Source organism: Dasypus novemcinctus, chromosome 15, assembly GCF_030445035.2.
Source record: "Dasypus novemcinctus isolate mDasNov1 chromosome 15, mDasNov1.1.hap2, whole genome shotgun sequence".
Classification (NCBI taxonomy): domain Eukaryota; kingdom Metazoa; phylum Chordata; class Mammalia; order Cingulata; family Dasypodidae; genus Dasypus; species Dasypus novemcinctus.
This window is the reverse complement of record NC_080687.1, coordinates 87,884,096-87,903,914: the sequence shown is the minus strand read 5'-3', so window position 1 is coordinate 87,903,914 and position 19,819 is coordinate 87,884,096. Positions and strand designations below refer to the sequence as shown.

Sequence of the window (19,819 nt, the reverse complement as noted above, 5' to 3'; positions counted from 1 at the left end):
CCTCAGATTGTTCAGTACTAGTGTACAAAAACATTACTGCTCTTTGCATGTTGATCTTATATCCTGCCACTTCACTCACCTCATTTATTAGCACAAGTAACTTTGTTGTAGACATTTCAGAATTTTCTAAATATAGGATCATTTCAACTGCAAATAGTAGGAATTTTATTTACTCTTTTCCTATTTGGATGCCTTTAATTTCTTTTTTTTTTTTTTTTCCTTGTCTAATTGCTCTAGCTAGAATTTCTACTACAATGTTGAACAACAGCGGTGGCAGTGGGCATCCTTGTCTTTTTCCCGATCTTAGAGGGAAAGCTTTCAACCTTTCCCCATTGAGTGCGATGTTGGCTGTGGGTTTTTCATGTGCCTTTTATCATATTGAGTAACTTTCCCTCTTTTCCTATCTTCCAGAGTGTTTATTAAGAAAGGATGCTGAATTTTGTCAAATGCCTTTTCTGCATCAATTGAGATGATTAAGTGGTATTTTTCCTTCAGTTTGTTAATGTGCTGTATTATGTCGATTGATTTTCTTATGTTCAACCAAACCTTGCATGCCAGGAATAAGTCCCACTTGGTTGTGATGCATAAGTTTTTTTATATGCTGTTGGATTTGATTTGCAGGTATTTTGTTGAGAATTTTTGCTTTTATGTTCATTAGAGATATGGTCTGTAACTTTCTTTTTTTTTTCAAAGATTTATTTTTTTATTTCTCTCCCCCACACCTCCTGGTGTCTGCTTTCTGTGTCCATTCACTGTGTGTTCTTCTGTGTCCGCTTGCATTATCAGGTGGTACTGGGAAACTGCATCTCTTTTTGTTGCGTCATCTTGCTGCGTCAGTTCTCCATATGCGTGGTGCCACTCCTGGGCGGGCTGTGCTTTTTTGACATGGGACAGCTCTCCTTACAGGGCATACTCATTGTGCGTGGCAGGACTGCATGTGGGCCAGCTTACCACACAAGTCAGGAAGCCCTGGGTATCGAACCCTGGACCTTCCATATGGTAGGCAGAACCTCTATCAGTTGAGCCATGTCCGCTGCCCTGTAACTTTCTTTTCTTGTAGTGTCTTTATCTGGCTTTGATATTAGGGCGATGTTGGCTTCATAAAATGTGTTGGGTAATTTTCCCTCCTTTTCAATTTTTTGGAAGAGTTTAAATAGGATTGTTGTTAATTCTTTCAGAAATGCTTGGTAAACTTTACTTGTGAAGCCATCTGGTCCTGGAGTTTTCTTTTATTGGGAAATTTTTTATGACAGATTCAATCTCTTTAAATGTGACTGGTTGGTAAGTTCTTGTATTTCTTGTAGTGTCAGTGTAGGTTGTTTGTGCACTTCTAGGAATTTGTTCATTTTATCTAGGTTGTCTAGTTTGTTGACGTACTATTTCTCATAATATCCTCTTATGATCCCTTTTATTTCTATGGAGTCAGTTGTAACTTTCCCCCTTTCATTTCTGATTGTATTCATCTGCATCATGTGTCTTTTTTTCTTTGTCAGTCTAGCTAAGGGTTTGTTAATTTTATTGATCTTCTCAAAGAACCAGGTTTTGGTTTTGTTGATTTTCTCTCTTTTTTTGTTCTCAGTTTCATTTATTTCTGTTCTAATCTTTATTATTTCTTTCCTTCTGCTTGCTTTGGGGTTGGTTTTCTGTTCTTTTCCTAGTTTCTACAGTTGTTCAGTTAGATCTTTGATTTTAGGTCTTTCTTCTTTTTAATTTAGGTGATTAGAGCTATAAATTTTTCTGTCAAGACTGCCTTTACTGTAGCCCATAAGTTTTGGTAAGTTGTGTTCTTATTTTCATTTGTCTCAATATATTTACTGATTTCACGTGCAATTTCTACTTTGACCCAGTGATTATTTAGAAGCGTGTTGTTTAGCCTCCACACATTTGTAAATATACCTCTTTTTTGTCTATTATTGATTTCCAATTTTATTCCTTTATGATCTGAGAAGATGCTTTGTATAATTTCAGTCTTTTTATATTTGAAAGCAGCATTGTGACATAACATGTGGTTTATCCTGGAGAACGATCCATGGACACTTGAGAAGAAAGTATAACTGGCTGAGTTTCAGAGCATCTTTCTGTATATGTCTGTTAGGTCGAGTTTTTTTTATCATATTATTCAAGTTCTCTGTTTCCTTGTTGGTTTTCTGTCTAGTTCTATCTAATGATGTGAGTGGTGTTTTGAAGGCTCCAACAACTATTGTAGAGACATCTGTTTCTCTCTTCAGTTTTTCTAGAGTTTGCCTCATGTATTTTGGGGCACCCTGGTGTGGTGCATAGATTTATTTATTTATTTATTTTTAGTACCAGGGGCCTGAGATTGAACCTGGGACCTCGTATGTGGAAGGCAGCACTCAGCCACTAAGCTACAGTGGCTTCCTTTTGTTGGTATTTTCATTTGTTTTCCTTTTTGTTTTTTTTTTTATTTTTTTTCAGGAGGCACTGGGACCCGACCTGGGATCTCCATGTGGTCAACTGCTTGAATCACACTTCCTCCCTTGGTGCATACATATTTATGACTGTTATATCTTGCTGGTGGGTTGTCCCCTTTATTAATATACAGTGGCCTTCTGTATCTTTTATAACTTTTTTATATTTAAAGTCTGTTTATCCTATATTAGTATAGCTACTTCTGATCTTTTTTGGTTACTGTTTACGTGGAGTATCTTCTTCCAACCTTTCACTTTCAACCAGTTTGTATCCCTGGGTCTAAGATTAGTTTCTTGTAAGCAGCATATAGATGGCTCATGTTTTTAAATCCATTCTCTCTGCCTATATCTTTTGATTGGGAAACTTAATCCATTCATATTCAATGATATTACTGTAAATATATTACTTACTTCTACCATTTTATTCATAGGCTTTCATATGTCATATCTTATTTTCATCTGTCTTTTATTTTTTGGCATATTACTACTGCTTGCTTTGCATCATCAAAGTTTATGATCTTGGTCTTTCCTTCTTCCCTTTATATAAAGCCAAAAGAGAGACATTGGCTACTTTGACAACCTTAAAGTAGACTCCAGGAAATGTCACCAACAGCATGACCTTTGCGACCAAATCCAGCAACCAGAACTTCTTCATTTTCCTCAATAAAGTTCAAGCAACTATCATTGGGTATGAAGGCTGTGATTTTCTTCCCATTCTTGATCAGCTGGACCCTGACACACTTCCTGATGGCAGAATTTGGCTGTTTGGCTTCAACCCCTACTTTTTCCAATACAGTTCCCTTTGCATGGGAAGCACCTCCAAAAAGGCTGTGCCTGTGTGCCCAGATGGGCTCTTGTACTGTTGATCATACCATTTCTGGTCCGGTCAGTGGCTATGGGGCTTCCTGGCAGTAGGAAGACCTCAACACTTACCCATCTTGTCGGTACTGCGAGACCAAGCAAAAGATCTTGTCTTTTCTTTTGGTTAGCCTTTTCTGCTAGTCTTTCTTCTAAACTCTCTTCCATGTCTCTATATCCTGTCTTTTTCTTTCAGGCTCTAATGCTTCCTTTAATATTTCCTGCAAAGGTGGATTCTTTTTTATGAACTCTCTTAGTTTTTGTTTGTGAGTATTTTTTACTCACCTTCATATTTGAAGGACAATTTTGCTAAATGAAGAATTCTCAGCTGGCAGTCTTTCTCGCTCAGTATCCTAATTGTATTATACCACTGTCTTCTCACCTCCATGGTTTCTGATGCGAAATCTGAGCTAAGTCTTACCAGATGTCCATTGTATGTGATAGTTTGCTTCCCTCTTGCTGCTCTCAGAATTTTCTCTTTATCTTTGACATTCTGAATAGTATGTGTCTTGGTGTACGTCTCTTTGGATTTATTCTGATTGGGGTGTGCTGCTCTTCTTAAACATGTAAGTTCATTTTCTTACATGAGAGTTGGGAAATTCTCAGCTATTGTTTCCTTAAATACTCTTTTTTCCCCTTTTCCCTTTTCTTCTCCTTCTGGAACTCCAATGACACGAATGTTGTTGCGTTTTGCATTGTCATTCAACTCCCTAAGCCCCTGATTAATTTTTTCATTCTTTTCTCCCTTGGTTCTTTTCTCTCTTCAATTTCAGTTGTTCTGTCTTTGATAGCACTTATTCTGTCATTTCAGGTCTGCTGTTGTATGCCTCAAATGTATTTTTATCTCACCTTGTGTTCATTTCATTCCCATGAGCTCTGTTACTTTTTTATTCAGGTTTTCACATTCTTATTTGTGCTTTCTCAATGTCTTCTTGATGTTGTTTATCTCTTTACCCATATTGTCTTTCAATTCATTAATTTGATTTTGGAATTTTGTGTGTGCATCTCATTAATTACTTCTCAAATCTTGCGTCTCTTCTGGGGCTATTTTTTTTTTTAGTTTTTTGTTGTGCTTTTGTTTCTTCTGGGGCTTTGATATATTCATTTTCTTGGGCACGTCTTCCATTTTCTTAGTATGACTAGTAATTTTTTGCTGATTTCTAGGCATCTGATTAGGATAGTGAGTTTACTCAGTTTTTCTCTCTTAGGGATTTAGTGGTGGAAGGCTGTGTTATGCTGTTCTTTGAATCATTCATTGTTCAACCTATGTCTTTATGATTGTCCCTATTCGTTGCACAAAACTAGGCTCTGGACCCAGTAATGAGTTGCAGACCCTCTTCCTAGGGCCTTGTGGAGGGAGGCTATAAAGTCCAGAAAAAGCCTCTCTTACTTATTTACTTTTAATTTCCTCATGTGTACTTCCTTGGCCTGCCAGGAGATGGGGTGCTTTGGCAGCCCTCTTGTTTCAGTGCCTGTTTGGAGTGTGTTTGCAGCAACAGGAACTGGATGGATGTGATACAAGTTCCTGCCTGGAGGCTAAAAGCCTTATTATTCAGTCTTTCTCAGACATAGTTCTCCTTCCTTCCCTGGCAGCCTACTCCCTTTTCCCGGGTAGGAAATTATTCCACTCCCCTCTCTGCCCTCAACAAGTAGTCACAGTTAGTAGAGAGGGAGGTTGAGAGGGTCAGATCTCTTTAGTCCTGCATCTCTTTAGTCTTGAGGTGGCTCCAAGGCAAACAATGGCAGGGCCCATTCAGCCTAAAAGGCTCCTGGGACACAGGAAACCAAATCTGTGGGTCAGAAGCTGAGTCAGCCTTAGGCTATGTCCTTCTCCCTCCCCTTTCCTGGGGAGGTGGATCCCTGGGGCCCCCTTTATCTGTAGCCACCTGCCTAGAGACCTGAGAATTTAACAGTATAGTGTGAGGGAAGGTGCCGGCAGTAGCAGCTGCAGTTTTTAACTCACAGTTTTGCTGTTGCAGTTCTTTTCTTTTGTCCCTCTTTCTTCTGGGTAGTGTCCAGCTTTCTCCTGATGTCCTAAACCCTAGATATTTTTCTAGGCCATTTCTGCCTGTCCTCTAGCTATTTTTCTGGGAGAGAAGAGAGTACTGTGTCTTTCTAGTCCACCATCTTCTCAGAAGTGGTATGGTCTTTATACTCATTTGAAACAGTTACCTTTTTTATTTTCAAATACTTTGTCATGCAATCACAATGCATTAACATACATTCGGAATACAGATAATATGTATATTCATTTTCTACTTCTGCATAGCAAAGAACCACAAACTTAAATTGAAACAATGCCCGTTTATTATCTCACAGTTTCTGTAGGTCAGAAATATGGGCACAGCTGAGATGGATTCTTTGCTCAGGGTTTCACAAAGCTGAAGTCAGTGTATCAACAGACTGCGTACCTATCTGGAACTCAGGGTTCTCTTCCCAGTGCACATGGTTGTGGCAGCATGCCATTTCCATGTGGTTGTAGGATGGAGGCCCCAGTTCTCTTGCCAACAGTCAGCTGGGGCTGCTATAAGCTCCCAGAGATCATCTGCAGTTGTGTGCCATGTGACCTTCTCCATATTGCCTGCCCATACTTCAAAGTTTTCTTGCAGGAAGGGCTTAAGTCTTTTTAAGGACTTGCCTGATTACAGTAAACCCACTTAGAAAATATCCTTTTTGATTAACTCAAAGTCCACCAGGGAGCCAAGAGTGCCTACAACTGCAAGTAGGAGAATTGCATCCATCATTCATGTGGAATCTAAGCCCCCTCTCGATATAGGTGGAGTGGACATAACCATCCCAGGGTCCACAGGATAGAGGAATAGAGTATGGATTAGAGTGGACTTACTGATATTCTACTATGGAACTAATGTGATTAGTAATGGAAGTAAATGTAGCATTGCTGTGGAGAAAGTGGATATGGTAGCTGCTGAGGGTAGGGAGAGGGAAGAAGAGATGTGATGTGGGGGCATTTTCAGGACATGGAGTTGTCCTGGTGGTACTGCAGGGACAGATGCTGGACATTGTATGTCCTGCCATGGCCCATTGGGTGGAGTGGGGGACGTTGTAAACTCCTTGTTGCTGTGTGCTATGCAAGGCTTCTTTAACTTGATTCTGTCCCATTTTGTGTTCAAAATTAAAGTCCTAATTTTACAAGGGAAATGTCTATATTTTACTATATTTATAAATTGCTATATTTCTTGTGTCACTTCCTCTGTCTTCTCAGCAATCTAAGGCTGCCTTGCATATGAATATAGTAGCCTTGTAGAAATGGAGAAAATATTTGCTAATTTCCCTTTCCTCAGGAAACCCATAGTTACAACTACAATGTAAACCATTATCCATGTGGTGCAGCAGTGCTCTAAAATATATTCACCAAATGCAGTGAATGTCCCATGATGATGAAAGAGGTTGTTGATGTGGGAGGAGTGGGGTGAGGCGGGTGGGGGGTACATGGGGACCTCGTATATTTTTTTATTGTAACATTTAAAAAAAGAAACAAACAAAAAACAAAGTCCATTGATTAGTCACCTAATCATGGGAGTGGTATCCCATCATAGTTACAGGTTCTGTCTGCCCTTAAAGGGGGGGAGTTATACAAGGCTTGTATACCAGGGAGCATTTTAGAATTCTGCTTATCATAATAATGTCATTCATTAAGTTGAGATGTTACTTCACTTATATAAAATAGCCAGAGTGAGAAAATTCATAGAAACCCAAAACAGATTATAGGTTACCAGATACTGGGGGTGGAGGTTGAGGGGGTGGAGAGAATGAGGAAATTATTGCTTATTGGGCACAGAATTTCTGTTTGGAGTATTGAAAAAGTTTTGGTAGTGGATGGTGGTGATGGCAGCACAATATTGTGAATACAATTAATATCACTTGGGAAGCGGACTTGGCCCAGTGGTTAGGGCGTCCGTCTACCACATGGGAGGTCTGCGGTTCAAACCCTGGTCCTCCTTGACCCGTGTGGAGCTGGCCCATGGGCAGTGCTGATGCACGCAAGGAGTGCTGTGCCACGTAGGGATGTCCCCCACATAGGGGAACCCCAAGCACAAGGAGTGTGCCCCATAAGGAGAGCTGCCCAGCGCAAAAGAAAGTCCAGCCTGCCCAGGAGTGGCGCCACACACACAGAGAACTGACACAGCAAGATGACACAACAAAAAGAAACACAGATTCCTGTGCTGCTGACAACAACAGAAGCGGACAAGTAAGAACACGTAGCAAATGGACACAGAGAACAGACAACTGGGGCGGGGGGAGGGAAGAGAAATAAATAAAATAAATCTTAAAAAAACCAATATCACTGAATTTTACACATGGTAGTGATTAAAATGGAAAACTTTGTGATACAAATATACAATGAAAATTTTAAATTAAAGTTTATTAAAATTTTTGGCCATGTAGTTCTAATCATAGCTTATTCTTTCAGTTGTTTTTCTGGTAGTGGTGATAATTTGCCTGAGAAGGCCCCTTTTTTGTGACCAGTGATACTTCTTCGATGGACACTTTTAGTTTCCTCGTTGCTAAAACAAATGGCTTAAACAATGGGAATTTATTGGCTCAGGTTTTGAGACTAGGAGAAGTCCAAAATCAAGGCATCACCAAGGTGAAGCTTTCTTCCTTAAGACTCGCATTCTGGGCCTGGCTGTTCTGGGCTCTTGTGTCACGTGGCAGTGCACGTGGCTCCTGTGTCACATGGCAGTGCACGTGGCTCCTGTGTCACGTGGCAGTGCACGTGGCTGCCTCTCCTGGCCTTGCCCTCTCTGCTGGGTTCAGTGGATCTTCAGCTTCTTGCTTCTGATGGGCTTTCTCTATCTGTCTAAATTTCATTCTGTCTATAAAGAACTCCAGTAATAGGATTAAGACCCATCCTGACTGAGTTGGGCCATACCTTAACTGAAGTAATCTCATCAAAAAAGGTCTACTTACAATGGGTTCACACCCACAGGATTGTTTTTCTGGGGTAATCGCTGCAAACCACCACAGGCACATAGGTGTGTAGTATAGTTAACAGAGCAAAGTTAACTGGTTTTAGAGTTTAAGAATATATGACTTTGGCCTAAAGACCATCTCACCTGCTTCCCATGTATGAGGTCCTGGGCTCAATCCCCCATGCCACATTTAAAAAAAAAAAGGTTACATCTTTAGAGGTTCTAAACAAGTACTTATGATAATTAATGTAATTTTTATGAGAATTAATTTACATTTTGGTTAACTTAAGATCAGATTAATCTATTTAGCTCTTCTACACTTCTCTTTCCTTTTTCTGCCTGAAAGGAGAGTATAAGTAGAACTTACCACCTACCTGAAAATAAATATAGCTGCTATTTAAAGTAAAACTAACTCAGACCAGCAGAATACCTCAGCCTATATGTAATATCAGGAGTTAAAAATGCTTTTTGACCTGAATAAAAGGGGGAAATGGAAAGGACAAATAAGTTTATATGGCTGTGAGTCTCCAAAAAAGAGCCGGGAAGTAATCAGAGGGGTCGCCCTTAACGCACACCTCAGCAGAGTTCCAGAGACAGATAAAGTAGATGCAACCCCAGGTATTGGTTCTTCTGAGGGCTACAGAGACCCACAGGTGCTATGGTCATGGCAGATGGACTTCAGTGCCAAGTCAGTTGGCCCTACTTTTGAGTTTGTGTTCCTGAGTGTGATGGAGCTGGACTCAGGTGTGATCTTTGTTCACAAGCCTCCCCTGTCACTTTTACCGGACCTGCGGTTGGTGCTGGGGTTTAGTGTATACTCAGCGGGCCTGAATCTCTGGACTCTCCATGTGATAGCCAGGCCCTGAGCCTCAACAGACTTGCAACTCCTACCCTCTGGTTTATTGGACTTAACCCCAGCCAGCTAACAGAGAGGTGAAGAAGGTCAGCACCACACCAGGGAGCCAAGAGCGCCTACAACTGAAATCAGGAGAATTGCATCCATCATCCAAATGGAATCGAAACACCCTCTTGATACAGAGGTGGAGTGGACATAACCATCCCAGGGTCCACAGAATGGAGGAATAGAGTATAGATTAGAGTGGAATTACTGAAACTCTATTCTGGAACTAATGTGATTAGTAATGGAAGTAAATGTAGCACTGAGATGGATAAAGTGGCCATGGTAGCTGCTGAGGGTGGGAATGGGAAAAAAAGATGTGATGTGGGGGCATTTTCAGGACTTGGAGTTGTCCTGGGTGGTACTGCAGGGACAGTTACTGGACATTGTATGTCCTCCCATGGCCCACTGTGTGGACTGGGAAAGAGTGTAAACTGTGATGTGGACCATTGACCACGTGGTGCAGCAGTGCTCAGAGATGTAGTATTCACCAAGTGCAATGAATGTCTCATGATGATGGAGGAGGTTTGGTTATGGGAGGAGTGGGGTGAGGGGGTATATGGGGACCTCATATTTTTTTAATGTAACATTAAAAATAATTTTAAAAAATAAGTGATTTAACAAAACAATAATAAAATAAAATAAAAACAGCCTAATTCAAGAATATCATAGTATATATTCACTGTCAGTGGAATGAAGTAGAAATTCAGAAAGTTCCATATATCATTTTAATTTCATATTAACAGTTATTCTAAAATGTACCTATATGAGTACTGCTGAGACCAGCTCAGCAATAGGTTTGCACGAAGGGAAGGTGATGCAGAGCTGAAGAAATGAAAGGACAGAAAGAAAGAAACGAGAGAAAATAAAGATGGGATCAGGGGACTCAACAGCTTATGGAACTGAGAGCCTCGACCCTAGTTTCCACATCATATTTATTAGAAACTGCAAAGCTGTGGTTATCTATGTTTACTTTCAAGGCTGCTTGTTATTAAAGCTGTAGCCCCTGCACTGCTAGGGAGCAGGCCATAACAAAGTTCAAATGTCTCCACATGCAAAAAATTTTTGTGCTGACCAGACAGCATTCCATCTAGTCAAGGATGGTGTTCCTAAGCCCACACTTCTTATCTGCATTATGGAAACGTTTCACCTTTAAGCCAGGTTCCCACATTTAAATACAAGCTATTTTCCCACAGAGTACGCATTGCAATTTTTAATAATAATTCTTACTTACATAGTACTTTTCTTTCAAAAAGCTCAAAATGTTTCAGAGATCATACCTTAGTAATATTGATAACACTTCTAAAAGGAGTAACAGAGCAAACTGAAGTATTAATAATATAATCAAGCCCATTTATTAATTAACACTGGGGAATACTAATTTGGGCAAGGTCTGAGGGCAAGCCCATCTGCCAAACAATATTTATTAAATTCCTGTGGCTATATGGACCATGAACAATCTAAAGATATACATAGCTAAGAGTCATGTTATGGAAACTACTATGTGTTTCAATGATAAATAAAAATATAAGTGATGAATGATAATTTAATTCAAGAAATTTCAAAAGATAATTCCTTGGTCATAGCACTATATGACTATAACATGATACTAAATGAAAGAAGCCCAGATGCAAAAGAGTACATACTGCATGGTACCATCTAGATGACATTCTAGAACAGACAAAACTAAGCCTAGTGATGAAAATCACTTCAGTGGTTGCCTGAAGTAAGAAGAATTTATTGCAAAAGGAACCTTCTGGTGTGATGGGAAATGTTCTATATCTTGATTGGGGTTTGAGTTATATGGGGGTATATATTTGTCAAAAACTCATCTTTGTCAAAACTATATGCTTAAAATTAGTTTGTTTTATTGCATGTAAGTTAAATGTCAACAAAACTGATTGGAAAAAAAAATTTAAAAGGTAGTCCATGAATGGTACAGACAGATGTTAGAGGAGCTTAAAAAAAATGGTAGATTTAGAATGACCTAAGAAGTTTTCTACAAGAAGAGGGATTTGAATTGCTTCTTAGACAAATTGGCTGGCTTAGAAAAAGCATAGAATAGAAGATAGGGCACTCCATATTATTGAGTAGAAAGTTTGTAAATAGAAGGAACAAAAATGTGTTTGTGCAGTTCGGGTGTAGCTCAGTGATTGAGTACCTGCTTTGCATTTACTACGTCCTGGGTTCAATCCCTGGTACCTTCTTTTTTTTAAAAAAATGTTTGGATTAAAACATTAAAATTTGTATGAAGGACAATAAAGAGACTAATAGGAGTGAATAATTTAGAAACTGAATAGTTATAGATGAGGATGGGGAAAAAAATTAAGGGCCTGGACTCCAGGGCAACAGCTCTTAGAATGGAAAGGAATGGATAGAGAGGGAAGTAGACATCTCCGGGAGTTTCTGTCCAGCATCCTCCCTAGAACCTGCCCTTCTCTACTCCATTCATATAGTTCCGAAGGAGCTGCTGTGTTCTTACACAATCATGATCCTAACCAAATGGTAATTGATTTGTTTGGGATGGACATCCGAACAAGTCCCAGTCAATGAGATCCTTCCCAGGATTTTTAAAATTGGAGATGAAGAGGGCCATTTTTTTTTTTTTTTTTTGGTACTGTGGTGGGGAATTGAACCCGTGACCTTGTGTGTGGGAAGCTGGCGCTCAACCACTGAGCCACATGGGCTTCCCTAAATTGGTTTTTTCATTTGTTTGCTTGTTGTTTGTTTTGTTTGTTTGTTTTGTTTTTAGGAGGCACCTGGAACCCAACCCGGGACTCCCATGTTGGAAGCAGGCTGTCAACCACTTGAGCCACATCCACTCCCCAAGAGGGTTATTCTCTCACTTGGTAGATAAGATGAAATATGTAAAGCTCCCAAGAGCTTAGAACCCACATTTTCAGCCATGGGAAAGAAAGCAGTCTTCAGGAAGAGATGAATAAAGCTGAAATAGTGAGAGAAACAAAAATGAGAGATGGAAGGAAAGAGAAATTTAAATAGAGGGAGGTGGTAAATTTCAAAAGTTGTTTCAGACCTGTTTGTTTTATTGTGGCCCAAGGTGATAGAAATATTATTAAAATCTCAGAAGACTAATTTTAAAGTAAAATGCTCCTAAGAAAGAGTAGAATTCTGTTTGCTCTCAAGTTGGCAATTGTGTTCATTATACTATAGAATCACATTAGTAATCCTTTGTTGCTATTATTTAATAACTGTAAAGGAGTAAAATAAATTCATACTTGTTTTGTTTCTCATTTATTTTTTAATAATCAGTTTTTCATAATAGCTCTGTCTTTTATCAGGAATTTTTATATGGTGAGAAGAAACTGGATCAGCTAATTCAGAGATTGCTTCAGTCAGCTGATGAAGAAGCTATTGCCGAACTTTTGGATGAAAATCTTAAATCAGCAAAATAAATGCTGATTTAGTATTATTATATAAATGAAATAGACATATATCAAAGAGAAAACTAAGGCACAGAAATCTTTATGAATATTCCATCAAATATAGCTAAAAGTATACAGCACAGGCAAATATATATATTTTTAATGAATCAAGTCACGTTTCTTGATCTAAGAGTTTATGTTTCCTGTGAAGCACAGTCCACTTCTTCAAGTAGAAAATAAGCATGTGCCATGGAAAAGAGAAATAAAATATTGAGATTGGTTATGTGAATTAGGATGGGTTACTTGACCTCTCCATATACATTTTTTTAAATCATCTGTAGTTGATGTTAAATACATTTTTCATGTACTACTTCAGGAACATGTGGTAAAATTTGGGATATAAGATTTACAGACTTCTTTGTAAGCTCCTTATTTAATAATAAAATATTAATCATGTCAAGCTAGGACTTAAAGTGCTATTTTTAAATAAATAAATTTTATGAAGAATTTGAGTCATTCAATAAGAATGAGCAGCTCTACTATATAGGTTGTAAAGTTATTTGAGAGCTGAATGAATTCTATACAGACTACAAACCAGTATTTAAAGTAGACTCTCTGCTTAGCTTCTGTTTCTTTGGCTTAATGAGCATCATCAACCACTGGTTTTAGATGAGTAATTCAATGTAGTAGGTTTTGTGGAGCAGTTTATAAAACACAGTCCTTACCTTAAAGGAGATTCTAGTTGAGTGAGGGAGCCAAACACTTAAATCACAACTGTAATACAAAGTGGCAGGATGTATTTAGAAAATGTTCTGAGGAAGTTTCTTGAGTAAAAAAGGGGGTTATTTTAGACATTTCCTCAGAAAGGAACTGTATGCCAGCAAAGACTAGCTAAAACAGACGTTCAAGACCAACAGAATTATTAGAGGTAAAAATGAGAGAAATTTTTTCCCAAATTTTTATTTTGAAAAATTTCAAGCATACAGAAGTTTCTTAAAATATTTAAAATTGGGCGGCGGACTTGGCCCAGTGGTTAGGGCATCCGTCTACCACATGGGAGGTCCGTGGTTCAAACCCCAGGCCTCCATGACCCGTGTGGAGCTGGCCCATGCGCAGTGCTGATGCACGCGAGGAGTGCCCTGCCACGCAGGGGTGTCCCCCGCGTAGGGGAGCCCCACATGCAAGGAGTGCACCCTGTAAGGAGAGCCTGCCCAGGAATGGTGCCACACACACGGAGAGCTGACACAGCAAGGTGACGCAACAAAAAGAAACACAGATTCCCGTGCCGCTGACAACAGAAGCGGACAAAGAAGAAGATGCAGCAAATAGACACGAGAACAGACAACCGGGGCGGGGAGAAATAAATAAATCTTAAAAATATATATTTAAAATTAGTTTGGTGAACCCTATATGCTTCATCTGGATTTGGCTCTTAAAATTTTATCACATTTGTTTTCTTTTTCTCTCTCTGAATACACACACGTACCTATATCCATATATACCTCTGCCTTTTTTTTCTGTATAACACATGTATCTATATAGATACTACACATATATTCAAACCTGTGTGGTGGTGGTTGAAACGTTTAATAAAATTAGTTGTAGACTTAATAAAAGTTTATTCCAAAATATTTCAGCATGCATCTCCTAAGAATAAGAACATTGTCCAATAATTCCATTATCACACCTAATAAAATTAGCAATTACATTCTACGATTTAATAGCCATTCCATATTAAAATACCCTGAATTGTCCCCTCCATGTCTTTTTTAGCTATTTTTGTTTTGTCCAATCCAGGATCCCGTCAGATTCACATATTATATTTGGTTGTATCTCTACTTTCTTTTTTTTTTTTTTTTCTTTTTGTAAAATATATTTTTATTAGAGAGATTGTGAACTTACAAAACAATCAAGCACATGTGTGGAATTCCCATACAATACTCCTCCACCAAAACACTACATTATTGTGGAACATTTGTTACAGATTGTGAGATGATATCATCAGATTATTATCACTACTATGGTCTATAACATATATTTGGTATATTTTTCCATACTCCCCTGTTATTAACACAGTACATCCTTGGCATTGATGCAAGAATACTACAGTATTGCTGTTAACTATAGTTCATAGGTTACATTAATTGTATTTTCATATGCTTCTCCACACTCTTACTGCCTTGCAATAGTGACATTCATCTGCTCTAGCTCATGGAAGGATACACTTTGTGTGTGTGTGTGTGTGTGTGTATTTTTTTTTATTGACTTTGTAATAATATTACATTAAAAATATATATATATATGAGGTCCCATTCAACTCCACCACCCCCACCCCACCTCTCCCCCCCTCCCCCCCAGCAACACTCATTCCCATCATCATGACACATCCATTGCATTTGGTAAGTACATCTTTGGGCACCTCTGCACCTCATGGTGAATGGTCCACATCATGGCCCATACTCTCCCCCATTCCATCCAGTGGGCCCTGTGAGGATTTACAATGTCCGGTGATTGCCCCTGAAGCACCATCCAGGGCAGCTCCATGTCCCAAAGACGCCTCCACCTCTCATCTCTTCCTACCTTTCCCCATACCCATCAGCCACCATGTTCACTTTTCCCAATCCAATGCCACCTTTTCTATGTGGACATTGGATTGGTTTTGTCCATTGCACCTCTATGTCAAGAGGAGGCTCAGATTCCACATGGATGCTGGATGCAATCCTCCCACTTTCAGTTGTAATCACTCTAGGCTCCATGGTGTGGTGGTTGTCCTTCAACTCCATCTTAGCTGAGTGTGGTGAGTCCAATGAATCAGATTGTAGGTGCTGGAGTCTGTTGAGGCTCAGGACCTGGCTATCACATTGTCAGTCCAGAGATTCAAATCCCCTAAATATATCTTAAACCCCAACACTAACTGTACCTCCAGCACATTAGCATGAAAGTCTTATGAAGAGAGATCCCATCTGAGTCCAGATTCATCACACATAAACACCATTTCCAAAGAGGGGCCATCTGACCTGGTAGTTAACCCCATCGGCCATGACCATAACTCCCATGGGTCTCTTTAGCCCTCAAAGGAACCAATACCTGGGGGTTGTATCTGCTTTATCTGTCTCTCAGACTCTGCTCAGTTGTGCATAAGGTGAATCCTTCTGACAGCCTCCAGACTCTTTTTTAGAGACTTGTAGCCATATAAACTCATTTCTCCATTCCATTTCCCCCTTACATTAGGTCAAACAGCATTTTAAAGTCATGTTATTTTATGTAGACAGGGATATTCTGCTGATCCGCATTGAACCTTCCATATAAGGTCATTTTCCAGTTGCATCATCAGTTGGTAGTTGAAAGTGGTCCCTTGGTGCCAGGGAGGCTCATCCCCGGGTGTCATGTCCCACGCTGGGGGGAAGGCATTGTATTTACATGCTGAGTTTGCCTTCGAGACTGGCCACATTTGAGTAATATGAAGGCTGACAGGAGGAAATTCCCAGACACAATGCTGCTCTAGGCCTTGTTCTTATTTTAGGCTTATCAGCTCACAAGCATAGTCATTAGCGTCATGGGCTCACTGTTGAACCCTCACTCCCTCCCGGTCCCCGCCGCTGCACCTGAGAGACTGTCGCTGCTCCCCTAGGGACCACGACAGAGCACCGCTGGCCAGGAACCCAGTACCCCCCCTGCTGTGGTTTTTAATTGTTGCCACTATGAGTATATCCAAACATTGCCATGCACCCTGGACATATGTTCTGTACAGCTCCCTGTCAGCCATATATCACCTGTCAATGGTATCCTATACCAGTATCCCTCCATTGCCGTTGTTGAACCACTCTGTGATCCAGAACTCCCTGAAATTTGAAGCCCAATATAATGTCAGGGTCCCTTACTAGGAAATGGCATATAGCGATGGGTTTAAAGGTTAGATAAAGAATACGTGTTGACTTGGAAAAAATTCTACATCCTATCTTTTTCTTTTTTTTTTTTTTTCCCCTAATTATTGAGCTTCTTTTCACAGGAGCCCTAGACCACAGCAATGCATATATATAATATACTGCACTCCCATACATCCACCACAAAACCTTTTCCCTTCCACAGCGTGTATCTCTACTTTCTAGATTAATCCTATCTAACTTATTTCCAAGTGAAATTGACTATTTGAAGAGTCCAGCAAAGTTGTTTTGTAAAATGGCCTGCATTCTAGATTTGTGTGTCTGTTTCCTCAAGGTACTGGTAACCTGCATCCATCCCCTCGATATACTGTAAGCTAAAATTATGTCTAAAGATTAATCAACTTCAGGCTAAGCACATTTGGCAAAACTATTTCCTAGGTGGTGGTGTAAACTTCATATTGTATCACATCTGGAAGCACAAAGTATCGGAAAGTCTCCCTATTAATGATGCTAAATTTTATCACTAACATAACTGCCAAATCTCTCCATTACAATAGTATATTACTGCCCCCTGCCAATTGTTAGTTTGTAATCTGTGGTGTAGTAGTTTGGCATCATATAAACATTTGGTGCCTCATGGGATAGGCACTTCTTCCATGACCCCAGTGGTCCGCATTCCCAGCAGTCATGCACTTGTGTAATCCACCTTGACTGTGAACTGGACTGACATTCTTCAGAATGGGTGCAGTGTCACTTCTCTTATTTTTAATAAAAAGACCATTGCTTCTGGCCCAGTCTCTGCCCATCTGTCTCTGACTGAGATCACTTGCCTGGGTGCAAGCAAGCTGGGTGTTGTGAGCAGCCCTATGTAGTGGCCCAGAGAGTGGCAAAACTGAGACCCTCAGTCCATTAGCCATCAAGGAACTGAAGCCTGCCAACAACCACCAGTGAGCTTGGAAGCAGAGCATTCAGCCCTGGTCATGTCTTGAGATAACTGTGGACTTGGCCGACAGCTTAACTATACTTGCAGGCGAGACAGTGAAACAGAGAAAGGCACCGAGGTAAACTGACACTTGGAAACTATGAGTTTGTTAATATTTGTTGTTTTCAGCTGTTAAATGTTGGGGTAATTCATTACCCAGCAATGTGTGACTAATACACTTAACAACCTTTCATCTCATGGATTCAGCATCCACTAATGATTTTTGCTTTGCCTGAATCAGCTGTAACACTGGTGGTTACAACTTTGATTTCCTCTGTTAACTGGCATACTGTAAAGAAAGCTTTCCTTTGTTTTCCTCTTACATTCTCTGAGAGATAATTTAATCCTATTTGGATCAATAACATTATTTCCCAAGAATACACATTGTCCCCAAAGAGTAATTGATGTCTCTGGAGAATCTGATTTAATTCAAGAGAATGTTGAATTGATTCGAGAGTTACACTGTGAAAGTGACAAACAGAAAATGTACATTTTTTTTAGGTGTTTTTACATAACGAATATTTAATTGTATCCAAGGAAATGTAATTGTTTTTTTTTTTAAGATTTATTTATTTCTCTCCCCTTCCCCCCACCCTGGTTGTCTGTTCTCTGTGTCTATTTGCTGCGTCTTCTTCTTTGTCCACTTCTGTTGTTGTCAGCAGCACGGGAATCTGTGTTTCTTTTTGTTGTGTCATCTTGTGTCAGCTCTCTGTGTGTGTGGCACCATTCTTGGGCAGGCTGTACTTTCTTTCGCACTGGGTGGCTCTCCTTACGAGGCACACTCCTTGCTTGTGGGGCTCCCCAACGTGGGGGACACCCCTGCGTGGCACCGCACTCCTTGCGCGCATCAGCACTGCGCATGGGCCAGCTCCACACGGGTCAAGGAGGCCCGGGGTTTGAACCGCGGACCTCCCATGTGGTAGACGGACGCCCTAACCACTGGGCCAGGTCCGCCGCCAGGAAATGTAATTGTTAAGCATTATGTGAAACAGGGCAAAATGAAGATAGTCAAAATCACTAACCTATATTGAGTATGAGATCCCATGTCATTTTAAAAATTCTACCCTATCTTTTTTTCAAAAAGAACAGTAAATACATAAAGCTCCAAAACATGATTTCTGCAATAAAAATAATTAAGAAAGTGAAAAATTATGAGAGGGTATATTAGTCAAAGAGGTGCTGATGCAAGATACCAGAAACTGGTTTTTATGAAGGGTATATATATTTGGGATAGGAGCTTACAGATACCAGGTCATAAATCATAAGTTACTTCCCTCACCAAAATCTATTTTCACGTGTTGGAGCAAGAATGCTGTTGACTTCTGCGAGGGTTCAGGCTTCCTGGGTTCCTCTCTTCCAGGGTCTTACTTCCCTCTGGGTTTAGCGTTTCTCTCTTCCTGGGGCTTGCTTCTCTTTCCTCTGTGTACTTCCTGGGGCTCCAGCTTAAGGCTTCAGCATCAACTCCATCATCAAAATGCCAACATCAAAAACTCTCAACTCTGTCCTTTGCCATGCCTTTTATCCGTGAGTCCCCACCCACCAAGGGACGGAAACTCAATGCCCTAATGACATGGCCCAATCAGAACCCTAATCATAATTTAATCATGCCCAGGTACAGACCAGATTACAAACATAATCCAATATCTATTTTTGGAATTCATAACTATATCAAACTGCTACAGAGGGAAAGCATGAGAAAGGGGTATTCGTTAATCTGTGACTTTTCTTTCTCTTAATGATCATTGTTAATGTTCTAAGCATGGAAGGGAAGGGTCAAAGAGGCAAAGGAGACAAAAGGAAAAGTACTTCGTGAGTCAAAGGTAGGAACTGCCTTAAGATGTTCCATTTTCCTTCTTCCCTCCCCTCATTCTCCAGGCTTGGCTCTTCCTAAAAGCACATAACTTATTTGGTGGGAAAAGAAGGTAAAACAATAAAATGTTGGAGTGATAGACGTCCAAGAAACTAGGACTGTTTTTCTCAAACTTAAGTCTTCATACAAATCACTTGGAGATTTTGTTATAACAGATGGGATCAAGGGGAGTGCAAGTTGGTGAATGCTTTTAGGGTAATATCAGGACCAAGTTGTAGAGGGACATGTTTGATAAGAGAAATTTCCATTTGAGGGCAAGTAGGAAAGGCATATTTAACCACAAGGGTTCATCTCTCCAGTTTAGATTGGTCGGAACCAAAGGATTCACATATATCCATTAGTGCACAACCAAATAAACAAGGTTTCATCAAAAAATATTTCGGGAGAGGATGTAACTCAGTAGTTGAGCTCCTGCTTCTGTGTACAAGGTCCTGGGTTCAATCTCTGGGATCTCCTTAACAAAATTTTTTTTTCAACACTTTCCTATTTAAACCTATATATAGATTAATTGGCAATTTCCATGTTTTCAGGTATAGTCTTAAAGTATGGCAAACATATTTTTAATCACTGTCAATATTATC

The 19,819-nt window shown here is 39.8% G+C and overlaps 1 protein-coding gene across 4 annotated transcripts in view; it reads left to right on the top strand.

Moving 5' to 3' along the window:
• Nucleotides 1–15,102, top strand: part of MTRF1 (mitochondrial translation release factor 1) — a 55,666-nt gene extending 40,564 nt beyond the window's left edge. The window contains exon 10 of one of the 4 annotated variants that reach the window (XM_058276624.2): nucleotides 12,419–15,102. In XM_058276624.2, coding sequence (XP_058132607.1) covers nucleotides 12,419–12,532 — 114 coding nt within the window. In that variant the 3' untranslated portion in view covers nucleotides 12,533–15,102. Of the gene's footprint in view, nucleotides 1–11,871 lie in introns of all 4 variants that reach the window. The other 3 variants (XM_058276625.2, XM_004462787.5, XM_058276622.2) reach the window with 3 other exon arrangements.
• The last annotated feature ends 4,717 nt before the right edge of the window (nucleotides 15,103–19,819 follow it).